Source organism: Desmodus rotundus, chromosome 1 (genome assembly GCF_022682495.2).
Source record: "Desmodus rotundus isolate HL8 chromosome 1, HLdesRot8A.1, whole genome shotgun sequence".
Taxonomy (NCBI): Eukaryota; Metazoa; Chordata; class Mammalia; order Chiroptera; family Phyllostomidae; genus Desmodus; species Desmodus rotundus.
Window position 1 is genome coordinate 121,779,486 of NC_071387.1, and position 19,924 is coordinate 121,799,409.

General features: G+C 48.7%; 1 protein-coding gene across 1 annotated transcript; it reads left to right on the forward strand.

Annotated features, from left to right (window-relative positions):
• Window positions 1–520: 520 nt before the first annotated feature.
• AGFG2 (ArfGAP with FG repeats 2) lies at window positions 521–14,458 on the forward strand (the record flags this gene model as incomplete). Its single annotated transcript, XM_053930624.1, is given in 12 exon segments — window positions 521–614; window positions 1,452–1,567; window positions 2,762–2,915; window positions 3,467–3,632; window positions 4,312–4,437; window positions 5,359–5,391; window positions 9,990–10,110; window positions 10,299–10,381; window positions 10,565–10,648; window positions 11,595–11,723; window positions 12,061–12,146; window positions 12,495–14,458. Coding segments are annotated over 12 exon segments (1,212 nt in total). The 3' UTR covers window positions 12,555–14,458.
• Between the last annotated feature and the right edge of the window lie 5,466 nt (window positions 14,459–19,924).

The window sequence follows — 19,924 nt, forward strand, 5'->3', positions numbered from 1 at the left end:
CCCAGGGACTGTTTTTTGTTTCCAGACCTTATCTTTGCTAGTATTATCTGGAATTGTCATAGGCCTTCATATTTGTCTTCCCTTGTTCTTGAGGAATTTATGTCTCATGGGCTCTGGAACCTTGAGGATGTGCTATAGGTCTAAAACAATGATAAAACAACAAATGGGAAGTGGTTGCTTATCTGAGTTCCCAGAAGTACCCCCTCCCCCGCCCACAGCTGAACATTGAACTGTTGGGGTCAGAGCCAAGATAGAGGAGGTTTCTGGAGGGGCAGTCTCTGCCTTCCTCTCCAGAATGAGTGGGATCACAATACATTCCTGACTCTGTCGTCCTTGTCTCTTATTAGAAGCCTCCAAAACATTCTTGCTTCCTTCTTTCCTTGAATTAGGAAGTAGCTTCAAGCAAGGAGTTCTACTTGAGCCTAATTTATGTGCTGCTTTATCCTTCTCCAATCCCCCTCCCATAAACAGACCTGCAGCCCTAACTACATTATACTTTCTTTCTATTTCTCTCCCACAGGAGAGGACTGAATCCCCCTCATCGAGTCAAGTCCATCTCCATGACAACTTTCACTGAGCCTGAAGTAGTATTCCTGCAATCCCGTGGAAACGAGGTGGGTGAGGTACCGCCAGTGGAATGTTACAGACTCCGTCTTATCTGCTGGGAAGCTGTGACTTGATTCTAGGAAAACCCTATAGTTCATTTTTGGTCAAGTTGCTCTTACTTTTGGTATGGAAGACATCTTGTCTTATATATATTTTATATTTACAGAATCTTATACTAAAATAATTATGGTTTTTCTAGGCCCCTTGTTGGGAGAATCAGGGAAAGGAGCAAAATCTCTGCAGAGGGTTGTCTCTGGGCAGCCAAGGGGAGGAATGATTAAAACTCTACCTTGATGAGCATTTAGGTTTAACTGGGCCTGCCCATCTGATTAAGACCTCCTGAAGCTGACTTGAGCCTCAGCCACCTAGGTTTAAGTCCATGTCATTTACTTGAAAGTGAGTTAAACCTCTTCCTCAACTAAATCTGCTGGTAGGAAGATGCCATTCTTGATGTTAGCAGTACGCCTAGCTTCGGTTGATTGGTTTGCTTGGAGGGTGCAAACAAGTGTCTCTGGAGGGTGTTCTGGAAGCCACAGCTCTGAAAATTGTCCCTGACCCTGCTCTTATCCAAATTTAGTTCCCCATAATTCCCATGGCCCTCTAATTTCTTTTATAGTATGTGTCACAGTATATGATTGTAAGTTTATATTTGTTTATCTAAGCCATGACCCCCCATTAGATGACAGCCCTGTGATGACTAGGATCCTGTCTATTTTGTAGGTATACCCGGATCTTCACACGGTGTCCATGCTCAATAAATATTTATTAGTGAATAAACTGGAAATGGTATTCCCATTTCATGCTTTCTGCCTCAACTCCTTCGTCACCTACATCCTTTCCTTTAGGTTTGCAGGAAGATTTGGCTGGGTCTTTTTGATGCTCGGACATCTTTGATACCAGATTCCAGGGATCCTCAGAAAGTGAAGGAGTTTCTCCAGGAAAAATATGAGAAGAAGAGATGGTAAGGAGGAAGAAAGAGATTGTTATGGAGACATATGTCCAATGCGTACTTCATCTGATAGTCCGGTTTCCAGGGTTGAATCAGGGCTTCTCTCAAAAGCTGGACTTGGGTTGAGTCTGTTGTACTCAGATTCGGTTAGAGCTAAATTCTGCCTGAAAAATAATAAAGCTACATAAAAAGACAACTTGTTCTTGGTCACTAGCCTTGCAGCTTTGATGTCCCCTCTTTTGGGGAGACAGTAGACTGATTGGAGGGGGGAACTAGGCCTGTGGGAGGGGGGGTTAGTTTTTATACCTTAGCTGAGCTCATATGGAGAGAGGTGACTGGAAGCACATGTCCTATATATTTTTATGCTTTTAGCCTGTAGTTTCATTCATTATTTATATGAATGCTGTTTTCTGAAAGAAGAAAACAACATTTCTGTTCTCCCTTGACTTTTCTCCCCCCAGGTGTCACTTCTTATTATTTGATTTCTGGGATATGTGCATGGTGGAGGGTAACTATAGGATGGAGAAGAGAATGCAGAGAGCAAGGAGATTGATATGGATAAGATAGCATTTTGGATTCCCTCTCAGGGGTGTCCTCAGGAGACAGATTTTTCCAGTCTCCAGGGTAGAGACCACACACACAATAGTGGGAGGGATTTTATCAGAAGTAGTGGGAGCTGGCAGGAGAGGTCGTGAGCTCTTAGAAGATGAGGTGGCAGAAAGTTTTTCTATGGGACTGAGAAGGAGAAATCTGAAGAAACACTGAGGAAATAAAATGGGGGCCTTGAATAGGAAGTTGGAAAATGAGATTGCCTGTTCGTCAGCATCATTGCAGGTGTTCTTGAAACCCAGATGGTTTGACATGTCAGAAATAGGAGGGAATGGTGGAGGGGAAAGGCAGAAAACTGTGTACTTGAACAACAATAAAATAAAAATTTAAAAAAAGAAAGAAATAGGAGGGAATAATGGCCACAAGCCAGAGCAAACCGAACATTTCTGTAGAAAAAATGAGCATCTGACAGTAAAACGGAATCTCAACATAGAACTTTCCTATGTGGCTAAATTCCCTGTAGTTCAAAACAGAGAACTAGTAGGGAAAAATGAGAAAGGAGTTGACTGCTGTAATCTGTGTTTTCCCAAGCACCTAAGCTGATCATGGACCAAGGTTTTACCCCTCTCCTTTCAACCTTACTATTCTTTCTCAAAGGTATGTCCCTCCGGATCAAGTCAAGGGGCCCACTTATACCAAAGGCAGTGCCTCCACCCCTACCCAGGGCTCCATCCCTGAAGCGAAACCTCTTCGGTCACTTCTGGGGGATCCCGTGCCATCTCTCTCAGCTGCTGCCTCCACCTCTAGCCAGGTAACTCTCAGATCTTCCCTTCAAGATTATTTTGGGATTTGGGAGACAGGAGTGTCAGTTTCCTAAATCAAATCTCCTGGGCTCAGCAGTTCAGGAGCTATGAGTTGGTTCTCAGCCCTGCTGTTACCTATGTCTTGCATCTATCACCTTGGACTCGTATCTTTTGGAAGAAAGAACCCAACAGGAAGTGGTATTTAGGGAAGTCAGAGTATGAACTCCAAACCTGACCATTCCTCCAACGAAACACAGAAGGGGCCGGGACTTTGCTTCAAGTGCCTGGGAAAGATGAGGAGGTAACAGCTCCAGGGGGACTGTTGTTATGTTGACTAATATGCTCTAAAATGTGTGGTTTTGGGAGCTGGTATACTGAGAAAACAGGAATTAGGTATGAGAGAGGCTAAGGCAACTTCTGCCTAGGAATCCTCTCAGTTAAGGGCAGTTTCTTTCTCTCTTCTCTCTCCACTTGACTCTCTGGGGCAGCCTGGGGAGCCCTGCAGGGGCTGGGTATGTCTGGGATTCCAAGTGCTATATGTAATGTCTTCTTCTCCAAGTCTATCAGTCAGTCTCAGGCTCGGACATCCCAGCCCCGGAGTGCTCAGCCACCTCCCCACTCATCAGTCAAGAAAGCCAGTACTGACCTGCTGGCTGACATTGGTGGAGACCCCTTTGCTGCTCCCCAGGCAGTACCAACATTTGCTGCATTCCCAGCCTTTGGAGGTAAGTGGGACTTGGGATAAGAACCTTCCTACAACATAGGGTACCTTTAACACAAGGAATTCCCTCCCTTAAGGGTGACCAGGTTTCACTTGGCCCTAGCTGTCTTCACACGAATGAATGTGATGGTAATTCTGAAGCATCAAGGCTGGGAGGGTTGGGATCAAGTGGATACTGCAGAGATTATGTTTGGTAGTTGGGGGCATCTAGCACTTTCTTTTAGAACACTGGAAGTTAGCCTTTTTATTACTTTCACTCTCTATTAAAATGGGAGCAGGGACACATTATCGTGTGTTCCATTTCCCTCGCCTTCTTCCCAAAGAGCCAATAATAGAGTTGAATAAAGTGGTATCTAATTTTCATTTTTCCTTTTCAAGCTCTTCCCCTCCCCCACCTACCAAAAAAAGATAATTTTTTCACATGATTCTGCCCAAACTAGGCCCTAACAAAAATGTTAAAGCCTCATGTAGTGAGGATAAAAAGGTGGTAGGAAGTGAACTTGGAGGCCTCTGACATCCCTTTTCCCCCACATGTGTCTCCCTCTGAAGAAGAGCCTATGGAAAGGCAGATGTCCACTGAGTGGCCTTTGAAGGCCTTTAGAATTAATATGTATTATATAGATTAATACACATTTTATCTATATAACCTTTATATATAACCTATATAATCCCTTCCCCTATAGGCCAGACACCTTCCCATGGGGGCTTTGCCAACTTCGATGCCTTTGGCAGTAGCCCCAGCCCTTCTGCATTTGGAGGCATTCCTCTAGCTGGCCAAGCCCCGTTCCAGGCCCAGCCAACAGCTACAGGTAAGTTCTCACCACTGGTTTCCTTTTTCTCTTCCAACTACGTCCAATTGTCCAATTGTCCACATCTGTACATCACCCTTCATTCACGTCCAACCTAAAAAATTGTGGAAGAGAGCCCTGGCTGGTGTGGCTCAGTAGATTGAGCACTGGCCTGCAAACCAAAGGGTAACCAGTTCAATTCCCAATCAGGGCACATGCATGGGTTGCAGGCCAGGTCCCCAGTTGGGGCACTCAAGAGGCAACCACACATTGATGTTTTTCTCCTCTTTCTCCTTCCCTTCTATGTCTAAAAGTAAATAAATAAATAATCTTAAAAAAGAAAAGAGAATTGTGCAAGAGAGACAAAGAGAAGAAGCTCCAGGAAAGGATGACAGGAGTCTGATCAGATTCTTGTGAAAAAGAGGGGGCTCTATTGTTCTATTTTTTTCTGGGAAAAAAATGGCTAAAATTCCATCAGGAGCTCTGTAGGTTGTGCACTGGGAGATTTCTGACTGGGAAGTATGGGAGACCTGAGTCCTAGAAAAACTGAGGAAGGACATGCCTTTTCCTTTAGAGTGCTCCCATTGTCTGTGTTGCAAAATGTCCGAAGGTCAAGGCCTGGGTCAGAGTCCGAGGCAGTCTCCAGAAGTCCTCACCCACCACTCTTAGAGCAGAAGCCTGTAAACTCTATGTTGTGTAGTTTATGTTATACAATTGAAAGAGAGTCTAAAATTTGCCGTAAAGCATTTGGCTCCTCCCTAAGTGCCCCGGCATTGAGTCTTCAGTGCCTTTGTACTGCCCCTCTTCCTTTGGACATCCTTGGATGCGGGAGGGCAGCTGGAGTGCTGTAAAGAGCAGATATTTGGGGAAAGCCAGTGACTTATGCTCCTTTTCTCCCTTCCCTACCTACCTGACCTTTCCCTTCTCCACCATCATTGCCAGCCAGTCGGATGCTAACTGGAAGTTACAGCTTTGGTAAGTTATTCTGCCCACCCCAAGGTAGGAGCCTACCCAAGGTAGGAGCCGACCACAGGTCCTCTGATCCTGGAGTTAGGAGAGCTGGAAGGAGCCCTTCAAATTCAGCCATTTTACAGATGAGGCAGTTCAACAGTTTCCCTAATCGTGCAACCCTCGAAGTTGCAGAGCTTGACCCAGGGCCACAGCCTTCCCATTGCAACACTATGAACTGGCTACTTCCTTTTGTTTTTATTTTAATTTTTTTGAATGAGACAAGAAGAGACACTTTATACTGATAAAAGTTAACAAAAGAAGTTTAACTGATGGGGTAGCCTTGAAATTTATAAAGCAAAAACTATTAAACACAATTAAAATCTAATTAACCAATGGAGAGGGAGACTATAATAGACTCACAAAATTAATAAAGTAGATAGACAAGTAAGGAAGGAAGTCAACCATTTGAGTAACACTTTAACAAGTTTGATATAATAAATATAGCAGAACTTTGTAAGCAAAAGACAGAATATATAGCATTTTCAAACATATAACCATTTTACAATATAACCATATAGAGAGAAACAAAATCTCCATAAATTCTAACATAGAAATTGCATAGGTCATATTCTATATGATTAAAGATTTCCTAAACAACACTGAAAGGCATGAAACAGGAAGAATATACTTACAATATGGAAAACAGACCAAAAGCTAATAGCCATAATGTGTTTTTTAAAATACCTATAAATAAGAAAGAACAGAATAACGGACAAAGGATACAAGGAAATAATACCCAGAAAAAATATGAAAATGTCTTTGACCTAACTAATCAGGGAAAATGCAAATTAGGATAAAATTATCATTTTTCACATTGTATTTGCAAAAATTTTAAAGGTTGATGAAGGTTAATATTATGTGGGGAAATGGACCCTTTTGTGAACTATTGGCAAGAATGTAAATTGCTACAGGGATACTAAGATTAGCAAGGGGGAAGTGTCCTTGGGAATGGGAGCTCAAAAGGAAACAGTCTATTCAAGGTTGTTATAAATTGGTCTGTTCAGAAATGCATTCCTAACACAATTGATTGTTTTAAAGACTTTAAAGGAAAGAAAGAAGGCATTAGCCCTGGAGCCATTCCTGGCTGAACCTGGGATGAAACTGTTGTCCAGTGTCTGACCACCCCAAAAAGCAGAATCTGCAGCCATATTCAGAGCCAACCAGGATTTATGAGGCTCTTGCCATTGCTAGGAGCATCCATGGATTATCTCCAGGAGGAAGGAAAGATTCCCCATTCTGCAGGAGAGAAAACTGCCTCAACTTGATCAGTGACTTGGCCAAAATTGAATGGCTAATAAGTGGCAGATTTCATTTACTTTGCACCACACCATGATCACGAGGTGTGTTGTCTCTGTGTGTGTGATAGAAAGAACTATTGGGTCTGAAGGAGGGAGATGTTGGTGTGAGGTGGGTATTTCTTCTGACCAGCCTGATTGTATTTTTATATTTCTGAGAGGAGTATGGAGAGGGGAGGTTTCTAAAACTGCAGTTTCCCCCTGAAACTGCTGTAAGGCATGTGTACAAATACAGTGCTGGGAGTGAGGCTCTGGAGTGTATTAGAAGCAAACTCATGCACAGGTATTCCCAGCAGTGGCCTCCTTTCTGAGAATGCACTATCTGTAGGGTGTCCACTCCCTCTGAGTGAAGGCCAGCTCTGCCCTCTAGTGTCCACAAGGAGACACACAGCACTGCCTGCAGATAGAAGGACAATCCTTCTCCCAGCCTAGGAGGCAGAGGACCTGGTTGGTCCTCACAGAGGAGAGCTCTCTACCATGAAGGCCCAGAGCAGGACTGAAGAGTCTGACCTAAGTGAGGACAGGGAACTGTGTTCTCCCCAAAATTCTGTGTACCTCGAGTCAGTCAGGCAAGGGAAGGGCTTGGGGCTGGAAAATTAAAAGATCCAACACTACCCAACTGGCTTTCTAGCCTTGCTCACAGCCAGTGGAGTGGAGAGGATTGGAGACCAAGTATGTGCAGTAGCGTTATAGCCTAGCACTAGTTCCTCTAGGAAGTCCAGAGATTGAAGAGGAAGAGTGGTCAAGGAGAGCACTGCCTTTTAAGTGCTGGCACACTAGAAGCAGCCCATCTTTGGAACCTTGCAGCAGGCAGGCACTGGGCTCCCGTCTTCCCTGCTGCATTCTCAGCTTCTCCAAGTTGGAGACTGGTCACCCGTCAGCTATGTTCAGTGCCTATGTATAGTGAAGATACCCTTAAAAAGGGGGTTTTGAAGAAATACAGCCTAAGCCTTCAGAAAAGAGAGTATGGAGATTCAAATTACAGTTCTGGGCATTCAGAAAAAAGCCCAAAACTTATAAGAAAACAGGATGAGGTTTGAAGGAGCCAGGGAGTAATGTGGATTCGAGAACCAGCTTGGCTTTGCCATTTCCTTCCTGTCTCCTGTCTTTATTTTTTCCTTTCCCTTCTTTTCCCTCTTGTCTCTGAGAGGAGAAGTATCTTCCATTGTGAAGGAAGATACTTTCCCACTTTCTGCAGGGTTTTGTCCTATCAGCTTTATCTCAGTAACACCTCCACTTAATCCACCTCTGCTGGCATATTCCCTTTTTCCCACAAATATGCTTAAAGTTTCCCATTCTACAGAATGTTTCCACAGCCTTGCCCATGCCAGCCTCTTGTTGTAACTCCTCTCCACAGCCATACCTCAGAGAAGAGGAGCCTATGGCCTTTACTTACCCATTTTTTTTGTTGTCTCATCTTCTTTCTTTCTTTCTTTCTTCTTTCTGTCTTCTTTCTTTCTTTCTTTCTTTTTACAGATTTTATGGCATAATATACATACTGTTGTGCACCTTGATTTTTTAAACTTTACAATACTGTTATATCTTTTTAAAATCAGTTCATTAAGAGCTACCTCATTTTTTTACAGTCTAATATATGTGTGTACCATACTTTATTTAATCGACCCCCTGTGGATGAATATTTAAGGTGCTTCAGTCTTCTGCTGTCTTAACAGTGCTTCAGTCAATAACCTGTGTATCATGTTTTGCATTTACCAGTTAGTTATATCTGTAGGAAAATTCCTGGCAGTGGAATTGGTCTAGCAAGGATGTAGTCGATATAGAAATAAATCAAAATATACCACTGCAAATATGTCAAGTGCTATGAAGGAGAAGAATGAGGTGCTATGAGAAGAAAACCATGACTGAATTCTCACATTAGTGCATCAGGAAAGGCTGATCTGAAGACATGGCTCTGTTAAGCCTGAAGGGTGAGTAGGAGTTAGCAAGCAGGCCACGGCCCTGGGTGGGGCCTCTTGTTCAGGGCAGAGGCAGAGCATGTAAAAGGCTGGAGCTGACCAGGGACAGTCATTTTCACTTGTGTTCATGATCTGCGCCAGCCATCACATGTTTCCTTTGAGACGTTGTCTTGCTTCTCTGACCCTGCAGATCATTTCTGAAATCATGGGTTATGATAATGCCTCACATTTGTGTTATATTTTAGATTTCAAAACACTTTTCTCAGAGGGTCTTTACAGACACCCTATGAGAGGGTGAGAAAAAGATAGAGAATGAAATGGTTTGCTAAAATCACAGTGGTAGCAAGTGGTAGAGCCACAACTAGAATCCGTTTCTTCTCACTTTACTCTTCAAACATTCACCCATTCTTGAGCACCGTCTGTGGCAGACACTATGCCAAGTGTGTCTCTCGTCAGTAATGAGTCTTTTTGGCATTCATGAAAATAAAACTTTTTCCCATTTGTAGCCTTGTTTTACTCTCACAACAGCCCAGAATGGGTGGCAGGGGAGGCGTGAACCCACAGATAAGGAGGCTTTTGTAAAGTGACAGGGCCTCAGGCCTCTTCCTGGGAGATGGGATTGCTCAGGATTACCAGGACTCTTGCTCTGCAGGCTGTTTTGTGAAAACCCCACATGGGGTTTGCCCTCTATGCTTTTTTTTGGGGGAGGGGGAGATGTGAACACCGGGGAGGGGAGGAGATCCCTGCAGTTGGCTCTGCCCACTGAGCAGTGTGCCTAAGCCCTGATCTAATCTCATAGCATCAGGGTGGCCTCCCCAGAAGAGGTGGTTCCCATGGGAGTGCTGACGACTGGAGATTTATGCCCATCATCGCCAGTGCCATCTCCACATGCTGTGAGAGTCTCCCAAGTGCCCTTGAACCTTTCTGCCATTCAGAGCTCTTCTCCTACCCCATCTACCCGCCCTGTATGAATTATCTGTAAATGGAAATGCTGCTTGGAGGAAATTACAGACTCTTGTCTGTTGAGGGAAAAAATGGGAAGCGTAAGTCCACTAGAGCAGCCGGGATGGTGACGTGACATGAGGAAAGAACTGCTTTCTCTCAGTGGTGGCAGCTTTGAGCGCTAGGGAGACTGAGGAAAGCTGAGTATCACATTGCCTGGAATTCTCAGTGGGAGGCAAGCCTTCCTGAACCCAGTGATTTGTGGGAACAATGGGCTGGTTCAGAGAACCCAGGTGGTGCCTCTCATGTGATCATTCCACTCCTCCACTGCACCCCACCTCTTCTTCTCCTGCCCCTTCCATCTTGTCTCAGCCCAGCACTCCCTGTTTTATGTCCTATGACTTCCCAGGAAGCAGCCAGGTGACTCCATTCGGTGCCTCTTCTCTTGTACCTGCCAGTCAGCCCAACAGCCTCACAGATATGGGTGGCCTCCTGGGACCTGGCGCATCAGCTGGAGGTATCCCTAGCAGGTAGGCACAGATATTGGGCAATTGCCTCAGGGCAGGAGAGCCAGCCAAGAAACCCTGACCTTGCTTTTCCCAGCCCACGCAGCTCCTCCTGTCTGGCAGTACGGGGCGTGCCATCTCCCAGTCCCTTGCCCAGTTTTTGTCCTCGGTCCTGGAAGATGCGCATGCTGACCTCTCTCCCCATATTGCAGCATTTTTGGGATGACTGGCCAAGTCCCCACTCTTCAGTCAGCCACAACTGGTGGAGGTGGCAGCACAGGGCTTGCCTTTGGAGGTAAGTTTTGCCTATGAAGACCCCAGAAGAGAATCCAAGTCCTGGAGGGTACTGAGGACGCCGGGCAGGCGTGGGTGGAGTGGAGAGAAGATTTACATGAATGCTCAGTTGTAACAATATTAAGCAAATGAGAGAAAAATAACCACCTCTTTTCTCACCTTTACCTTATTCCGCCCTGAGCAGCCTTCACCAACCCTTTCACAGCACCTGCTGCTCACCCTCAGCTGCCTTCCACAAACCCATTCCAGCCCAATGGTTTGGCCACAGGTAAGCCTCCCAGACTGTCCCCCAGCCCTCTCTCTCTGCACAGGACAAATTTACCTGCACCTCTCTTCTTTCACCCCTCCTCTCACATCATCAGGAGGAGCAGCAGGCAGCCTCACCTGGCAGTTAGGGTCCTCCCAAACAAGTCCCCCTGACCACCCTTCCCCAGCCCAGGCCTGACCCATTTTTGTGGGCACAAAATAGAAGCACTCAAGTCACAGAATCAGTTTCAGAAGTAGAAAAGCAGGCTGCTACTTACCTGGATCAGTTCTGAAGGTTGTTTTAGTGCTGATGGTAGTAGCAGAGACTCTCCTTCCTCCAACCATCAGTGTCCCTCTGGGAGCCCAGCCTCTCCCTCCCATATCCCAAAGTGAGCCACCTGAAACCATGACCCTGTTCCCTGCCCTCATCAGCGGGAGTTTTGTGGTCTCCTCTCACCCTGCCCCTCCTCAACCTCTGCTTTTCTCTCTTCATACTCATGCCCCCCTCCCTTTTTGTTCTCAAAAACCTTGAGGCAGGAAGAGAAAAGAATAATAGCTTCCGGAGGTGATACATGTGGCAGGCCCAGTGCTAAGTGCTTTACAGCTGATACTTAATTTTCACAGCAGCCCTAGGAGATAGGCACTGCTCCATCTGAGAGAAAACTGAGTCACAGAAAGGTCTAATAATTAGCTTTAGTTTGTGGAGCTTAATAGATAGCTGAAAGCTGCCCCTGGTCTGTGCCAGGCCCATGCTCTCCAGGCCACAAGCTACGTGGGCAGGAAGCGGGCTGGTTTGGTAGGTTGCATGGAAGCTGAAGCGTTCCTTGGCTCATTCAGGGTACTTCCACTGGGTGCCCCTGGTTAGGGAAAAACTCCATTCTATTTTCCTATCTTGGAGGGATTTAGGAAGAACTGTTCTCCAGCCTGCTTCCCACGACTTTGCCTGAGCTCCATATCCCTCTCCACAGGACCTGGCTTTGGGATGAGCAGTGCTGGGCCTGGCTTCCCCCATGCAGTGCCACCCACCGGGGCCTTTGCCAGCACCTTCCCACCACCAGTGTTCTCCCTACAGACCTCAATGACCCAGCAGCAGAATGGTAAGGGATTCAGACCTCACCCTCCTTCCTCACCCCCTATTCCCCGCCCCCGGGGACTCCATGTGTGTAAGTGTGTGTGTGTACCCACAGGAGTATTAAGGAGCCAGACATGTGAACTAGTTCCATTTTAGACCATCTGGGAGGAATCAGGGAAGCACCGGACCTGCCTGTACCCTCTGACTGCTCCATACCTTTATTCCTGTCTTTAGGAAGGCCCTCTCTCACTGCTCATCTGGGATGGAGCTGGGCCTGCCCTGCAGGGAGGCAGGCAGAGCTGGTCAGCACCGGCATGAGGGGCAGGGCTCATGTCTGCTGAGTTTTTGCTCTTGCTTCCCAGGCTCTTCCTTCAGTGACTTAGGATCAGCCAAACTGGGACAAAGGCCACTGAGCCAGCCAGCGGGCATCTCCACCAACCCCTTCATGGTGAGTGCCCCAGTGCACCATGGTGTGGAGCATGATCGCTCACTCTGGGCTTAGGGACAGAATCCTTCCAGGAAAAGAAGGTGATGTGGGGTGGAACTCAGGCCCCTTTTTCATGAAGTTCTGTTTTGTCCAAGCCACGGATGAGAGGGGTAGTTGATGGGCCTCAGTTATTCTTCCTGTCATCCCCCACACCCTCCAACCCCTCCACTTGCCTCTTAGCTCCTTCACATTTCCCCTTCTCTCAGCTCAGTAATGTTGAGGGAGAAAGGAACCCTGAACTGCATTTCTTCTGTGGTCTCCAGCTTTTCTGCTCTAATCTAACAATTTGTGGTGGTTGTTTCTTTACAGACTGGATCCTCAACAAGCCCATTTGCCTCCAAACCTTCAACCACCAACCCATTCTTGTAGCACTGTGTTCTGGGGGCCTCTTCCCTGCTCTCTGGGGTCCCTCTACTCCTTGGAACTCTGGTGACCACTTTCCTGTGGCATTTATGTGAGTCTGAGACCAGAATGGGCCTTACTTGGCAGGGTAGGGGTCTTGAAGATGATGGAGGTGCTACTGCTTTGCCTGGAGCTTACAGATAAAAAGGGCAGTTTCCTCCCTTCTTCCTTCCAACCCCCGGCCCAGGCAGGACGCCCAGGAAGAGAGAAGGCAGGGCCTGGCCTAAAGGAGCAGTGGTGTTTTTTTCATATTATTAATTATGATGACAGTAATCCTCCTCCTCTCCCGCCGTTAGCATACACAGTGCTCCCTTCATTCCCGGCCCTCTGGGCAAAGGAAGCTGTGGGCACAGGCTGACCAGCATTCCCCTGGGGGAACTCTTTCCCATGCCCAACTTTCCAATACTGTTCTCCTCGTGGGCAGAAGCACAGTGGGAAGAGTAGGGTAAGGGTAGGGATGAGGTGTGTTGATGTGGGATAGTAGTAATCAGGCCAAGAAGGCCCTGGGGGACCAGAGTGCCCTTGGCACCCTGGCTTGGGTGGGCCAGCATACTCTTTTCTCCACATTCTTGCATCCCCAACTCCCTCCTTCATCCTGGGCATTCAGGATGACTAGTTTTACCTACATATTGGGTTGGCCAAAAAGTCCATTTCGTTTTTTCCATAAAATAAAAGACACATTTTTCATTTTCACCAATAACTTTATTCACTTGGATATTTGGGTATATCAGCTATCTCCCATATAGTATAATGTTGTTTATTCTCAATTCATGTCTCGATTTGATTGCTATTAACTTCCAATGGTCTACCTGACCATGGAGCTTCGTCCAGAGGGAAATCTTCAGCACAAAACTTCACAAACCACTTTTGGTGTGTTAGACCAGTCACAGCACCATCTCCACACACTACACAAATATTCTTTTGCATTTCAGTTGTGTTTTTACCTTTCTTGAAATAATAAAGCATAACATGCCAAAAATGTTGCATATTTTCTTCCATCTTCAATATTAAAATGGCTACACAAAACCTTGCCAGTTTTGATTAGTTTTTTTACAGATTTTTAAAATTTACCTTTTGAGAGGGGGAAGACAAGAAGAAAGGGAGAGAAACATCAATGTGCAAGAGATATATGATCGGCTGCCTCTCACACACCCCAAGCTGGGGACCTGGCCCACAAACCAGGCATGTGCCCTGACCAGGAATCGAACCAGTGACCTTTCTTTCACAGGCTGGTGCTCAATCCACTGAGCCACACCAGCTAGGGCTAATTATTTTTTTTAAATGCACACTGATGTGACAGCTGTCACAATACTATCTAACAAAATTGTTTTTGAGAGAAGACAACTAAGCGTTACTACAGCCAGCTTATGGGAAAACCGAACGAACTTTTTGGCCAACCCAACACTTAGGCATGCCCAACTTCTGTCAAGCACTTTAGTTAGTTGTGGTGTCATGTTTGGATACCAGTGTTTTATATTTATACATAGAGAGAATTTTCTAATATAGCCTATTATATATATACACATACACACAGAGAAAGATATATAGATATATATATATAGAGAGAGAAAGAGACAGATACACACACACACAAGCAGCCATTGTCCCTCTCCCAGACAGCTCTTTTACATGGGGAATGGGATGAATCCTCATCTGTGCCTCCACCAGCAAAGCCAGAGCTCCAGGGGGTGGCAGGGAGGGCAGGCACATGTCCTGACCACCCCAAAGCCTGGGCTTTTTGGGAAAGGCCTTGTGCAATTCGCTATATTTTTCCTTTCTTTGTTCCATGTACCTCCATGGCCCCCGAATCTTTGCACGAAAGCTGTTACAGGCAATGTTGGAAAAGAACTGCATTTGAAAGAAAACGAAAATGGCTCTAATGGTCTTACTTTGGGCCAACTTGAGTGCCCTCATGGCAGTCGACATGACTGCCTAGGTTGGTGATAATGTTGACTGCGATGCTACCTGCTGTTGGCCAAGGACAGGACCAAGAACAAGACTCACTGCCCACAGAACCGGTCCCTGTCTGAACAGGAGTCCTGTGTTAGCAATGAGGGGGTGCAGGACAGGAGAAGGGCTGCCTCTGCCAGAGGCAGAAGATAGGTGGCGGTAGTGAGAGGGGCAATTCCCACCAGGGGTTGGGGGTAGGCAAAAAAGAAGGTGCCAGCTGGGAAATGGGAGTGGACCTGATGGGCTGTTTCCACCTGAGGATGTTGTGTCAACAGCCTTGGTGTCTGGGCTGTTTGGTGATAAGACAGATGGCTTGGGTTAAACACCTCACCTGGCTGAGGAGAGGCACAGGACTCAGCCTTGCTGGAAGAGGTTCCTCCCTTTTCCATGTTGCCCAGGAACTCCTGGCCCTTTAGCTGCTTCATTCTTGGGATATGAAGAGTGTTCTGGGTCTTTCTACCCAATGACCTTAACAGCATAACAGCAAGGAAGGACAGAGATTATGTCTCTAGAACCAGGGAAGAGTGGGGAAGCTGATACCTGCTACTCGGTAGTAGGGGAAGGAGACTTCTCTTATTTTTTCCCCAGCTCTCCTCACTCCTCCTTTCCTAACCCAAAACTCTGAGGTTTGGAAGTGAGAATTAAAGGACCAGAAGGTGCAGTGCCTCGTATTGCGCGTTTCAGTCACACTCGTGCTGCTTCCCAGGGATCTCCTTACTGCTTGGCACCTGGGCCCAGGACCTCTCTGCAGTCACTTGGTCCAACAAGGGCTCCAGCCAGCTCGCTGGCCTGAGCAGGGTGACCAGTCAGAAGTTACACTGGGACAGCCTCAAACCCCAGAGTAGAAAAATCAAGAGTTCCCCCGGCACAAGCCAAGAGTAGGAGTGCAGCTGCCTCTCTTGGCAGCTGGGCCTCCTCTCTGCAGGCGAGTGGCAAAGAGTGGAAAAATCCCTTGCCTGATAGAAAATGTCAAAATTTCTGGGCTGTGTTCCTCCTGCCATAACCCCAAGGCATCCCTGTATGGCCCCGCCTGGTAGCTGCCAGTCTGACTGCACACACACTGTGGGGCTGGAGGGGTTCATCCAGGCTTCTGTTCTGACCTAGTCCTCATGTCACCCCTGCCATGTGCTGAAGACAACCATGCTCTGGCTTGGACCAGCCTTCAGCAGGTGACCTATGGCTGCCCCGTGGGTGAGGAAGCAGGTGCAGTCCCCAGGACCTCTATGACGAGCTCCATTTTGTCTGCATTGGAGCCCTAGAGCTATGGTTGGGGAGGGCTGAAGGAAAGGGCTAAATGTATGGCTCAGTCCCTGGATCACTCTCTCCACAGAGGAGTGGGAACCCAGGATGGGGGAGGGACACATGGGAACAGCCTGGCCTTAGCACCCCAGCCTTCTCCCTCTAGATTCCTCTCCCGGGTAACAAGGTATTTCCGCGGGGACTTAAAATGTGGAGATCCTACTCCACCATCTTACGGCTGCCCTTCACGGGCAGGGGGTGGCACAGGTGGACCCTTTTGGTTGAAAGAAGTGTTCTCACCCGCAGAGCTGAGGTTCTGCCACTTCCTGTCGCTGGGGAGCAACTCAAGTTACCAGGGCAACAAACTAGAATAAATCTTGTCTGGGTAAGGACAAGGGCAGTGTTGCTAGGGCAACAATGATTAGGCCAGTTGTTTGTCTCCAGGCTTTTTTTGGTACCCAGCAGGCTAAATCACCTGCATTGATTATCACCCATCTACCAGTGCTGCTTGCCCAGAACCCAGGCACTAGGTCCCTGCTGCTTCCTGCTTTATCTTTACCCAGCACGTCGTTCAGTAACACAGGTGATCTGGAGCTGCTCTCTGTGACAGCAGCTGTGATTTCACAGGACTGGGGTGCTGTAAGGTAGCCTGGTTGACGGGGAGTGGAAAGGAGTAGGTATGACAAGATCCGCCTGTGAGTAGCTTGAAATCAAACCTGGGGAGTAAGGCCCCAGGCCAGGGGCACAGCAGGTATGTGGGCCCTGTGGGTGCCCTGCTCTTTAAAGCAGCATCCCGACTGGGGAGGAGCCTGCAGATGGCTTTTTGTGTCCCTGCCACTTTACACATTGGCATATGGTACAGAGATGAAGGCCACACTGGGGGCCATGGCCTTGAACGTACTGCTTTGGTGCTCCTTACAGATCCACATACCTGCCTCTCCCTGGCCAACACCCACCCATGGTGGAAGCTGCCACTGTCCCCTGTGCACCATCAGAGCTGGCAGCACCTCTCCTGCACCTTGGTGGATCTTTGGCTGACCGGGGCGGCGGGGTGTGGGGGAGGTGCTGGGCACCTGAAGGTGGGCCTGGGCACTGCCTGCCAGCTAGCTGGATGCCCACCCTCAGAAAGCTAGTTGGCCCCCACATCCTGTTCTCAGCCTCACCCTTGAAAAGGTGTTTGAGGGTACTAGCTAGCTTCCATTCACACTGCACCTTTGGCTCCTCCAGTACTCCAGCCCCTTCCTTCCAGGCCTGTGAAGTAGAGAAGCTCTGCCCTCCCTGCTGAGGTTGCTGGAGCCCCTGGACTAGTCAGAAAAAGAATCAGGGTCCCTTGCCTCAGCACTCTTGTTACATCCCATTCTTTACCTGATCGTGCTCCTCCCCAAACACCATTTTTAACGGGGGCCACACATTGCCCTATTCCCCTCCCCCGCCCTCAGCTCCCCTCTATGTATCTCACTTGCCATGAGAGTGATATCACGAGAGTCCTCTAAAGCCCCCATCCGTGTCACCTGCTGGTTTGTCTTTTAGAGTGAACACTGACCAGTGTCATCTTCCCCCCCAAGACAGTTGGTCCATGGAAGATCCTAAGTGGGGTGTAAAATTGTCTGAATTCCAACCCCATGTCAAACCTCTCATGAAGCAAGGGGCAAAGGGTACCCCCACCAGAGAACCTGTGCTGGGGTCAGAGCCTTCGGCTGGTGCATGGTGGCATTTTAGGACCGGTGGTGGTGAAAAGGGGCTGAGGGTAATCGGGCAACATGATGGAAATGCCCCTGGGGGATGGCCTTTTCCTCCACAGGATCTCCTTCCTTGGTCTTGGCCAGGATTCTGGTGGGCGTGGGCTGTGCACAGGGGCCAATCCACAAATTTACTTATTTCAAGATACCTCCTGTCACCCCAAAACCACCGAAAAGCAACCTCCAGCTCCCTGGAAGTCAGCACAACCCCATGTTCAGTGGTCTGGCTGCTAGGATTATTTGGGAAGGAAGAGTACTGGACAGCTAGAACCCAAGCGGGGAGTGGCAGGAGTCAGAAGACGGTGGCCCGACGCAGTCACCGGTGATCCAGGAGTGCGGATGCTGCCCAACTGGATCACTTCAGACACAGTTCCATTCACATTCACCTCACATGGTCACTTTCCCAGCAGTCAGCTCAAAGCAGTGGAGAGGCCCCCAGGCTCGCTCACTGCCCCTGCCAAAGCCTACTCCAAGTGGATAGGGTAGAGGCTGCCTCTCCTAGACTTCTCAACTCAAACTTCGCTTCTCCCACCTGGCAGGTCTCTAGCACCAGGCGGGTGAGGATTAATATTGAGAGGTGGGTGGTTGGGAGTAGTCTGGAGCTGTTGGCAGAGAGAGGGTGGAGAGAGGAGGCACAGGGAGCCTGGTGATCTTCCGAGGCTATTGAAGACCAGTGTGTCCTGGTCACCCGGCAGCCACTGGGGCACACGCTGCACACAGAGAGGAGCCATTGCAGCCCCCCTGCAGTCTGGAGCAGGAGAAAGACGCTGGGCATCAAGATGGGTGACAGCCACCTCCACCCCACTTCTGGCCTTTCCCCAGCCCTTAGCCCCTCCTCCAGCCACTTTATTATTGCCTGCGAATCCCAGAGGTGGTGGCCCCACAGCAACACCAGAGTCCGCGAGTTGGCGGGCATGGGCCTGGGTCCACAGCAGCTCTGTGGCCACCTGCGAAAGCTAAAGTGCCCTGGCACTGCCGCTTTTTGCTCTGTGCAGACCCACCACGCCTGGCGTGTTATCAGAATAAGTTTCTCATGGGTGGAGCCTCGCTCAAGCTCAGCGTGATCCTGGCAGGTGTGTGCACCATCAGCAAGCATGTGGGTGCACAGCAGCTCCACCTGATTATCCTCTACACACCGGATGGCAGCCTGGTCGGTGGCAACCAGTGAGGTGGAGCAGCAGGCGTGGTACAACGCCCTGCTGGAGTTTCAGGAGGCCCAAGTCTGGAGTGGGTGGAGAGGGTTTGGGGGCAGGGGTTGGATGGTCATGGATCTGGTCTATCTGTAGCCTGTCCATCCCCTAGGTCACCATATCAAGTTCAAACATTAATCATTTACATTTAACCAGTTCTCGGAGCACAATGACTCCAACCTCCTGGCCCAGGAGCCTCCTGTGACCATCAATTGTCCTCCCTGGTCCCAGTTCCCTTGAGGACTGTAGAACCTGAATCCTCACTCCATTTCAGGATGTCTGGCCTGTGACACTGTGGCCCAAGGAGCTGAATTGGACATGAGGCCTGGGCAGCAGTGGCTACTGCCTTATGCCTGGGTTCAGGATACTGAGCCTGCTGTGGAAGCTGAGGGACAGAGGTTCCAGGGACACCCTGGCACCGTCACCACTGGCCCTGCTCCTGTAGCTTGTCCAGTGTGCCCCGCTGCGGCCTTGCAGAAGCCCTCTCAACCAAGCCCTCTCAACCAGAGCTTGGCCGCCCGGGCACCCACTGGTCCTGGGGAGTTGTGGCTACAGGCACCGGATGCCAGTGGTGGCCCAAAGCATTCACGAGACTGTCCTAGCTGCCATGAAGTGACTTGGGGATGGTGGTGCCCGTGGCAGGGCTGGGCTACTCCAGACCCACTGTCCCCTAACCTCATGGGACCTCAACCTTCACAGCCCAAGCAGGAGGTCTGAGTGACTGGGTGAGAGAAGTGAGCAAGCAACTCTCCAGACCCTGGGATGCTGGGAGTGGCAGGCTCTTTCACCAAGCCTTAGAGCAGGGAGCCACACACCCGTGGGAGGTGGGAGTGACTACGAGCCCATGCGAGGGGGGAAGCAAATGGATACTTGGTAATGGCATACACTCTCCTACCCCCTTCTCCCCTTCTCCTGCCCCCTACCTTCCTCCTGCCGCCAATGCTGCTCCCCACCAGCTGCTCCAGGATTGGGAAGGCACTGATTATGTGCTCGTGAACTGCTCTCCCACCAGGGTCCTCTTCCTCGAGCTCCCTGTCCCATTCCTACAAGCTGGGGACCAGAGAGGCTGAACATGGGCTCCAAAGCCCATGGGGATTGAGCATTGGGGAGAGCTTGAGACCAGCATGGAATCAGCCCTGTTTGCAGACACCATCCAAGTGAGCCAGGGAGTATATGTGCACTGAGTACATGGCCCAGGACTACTTAGAAACTGTCATAT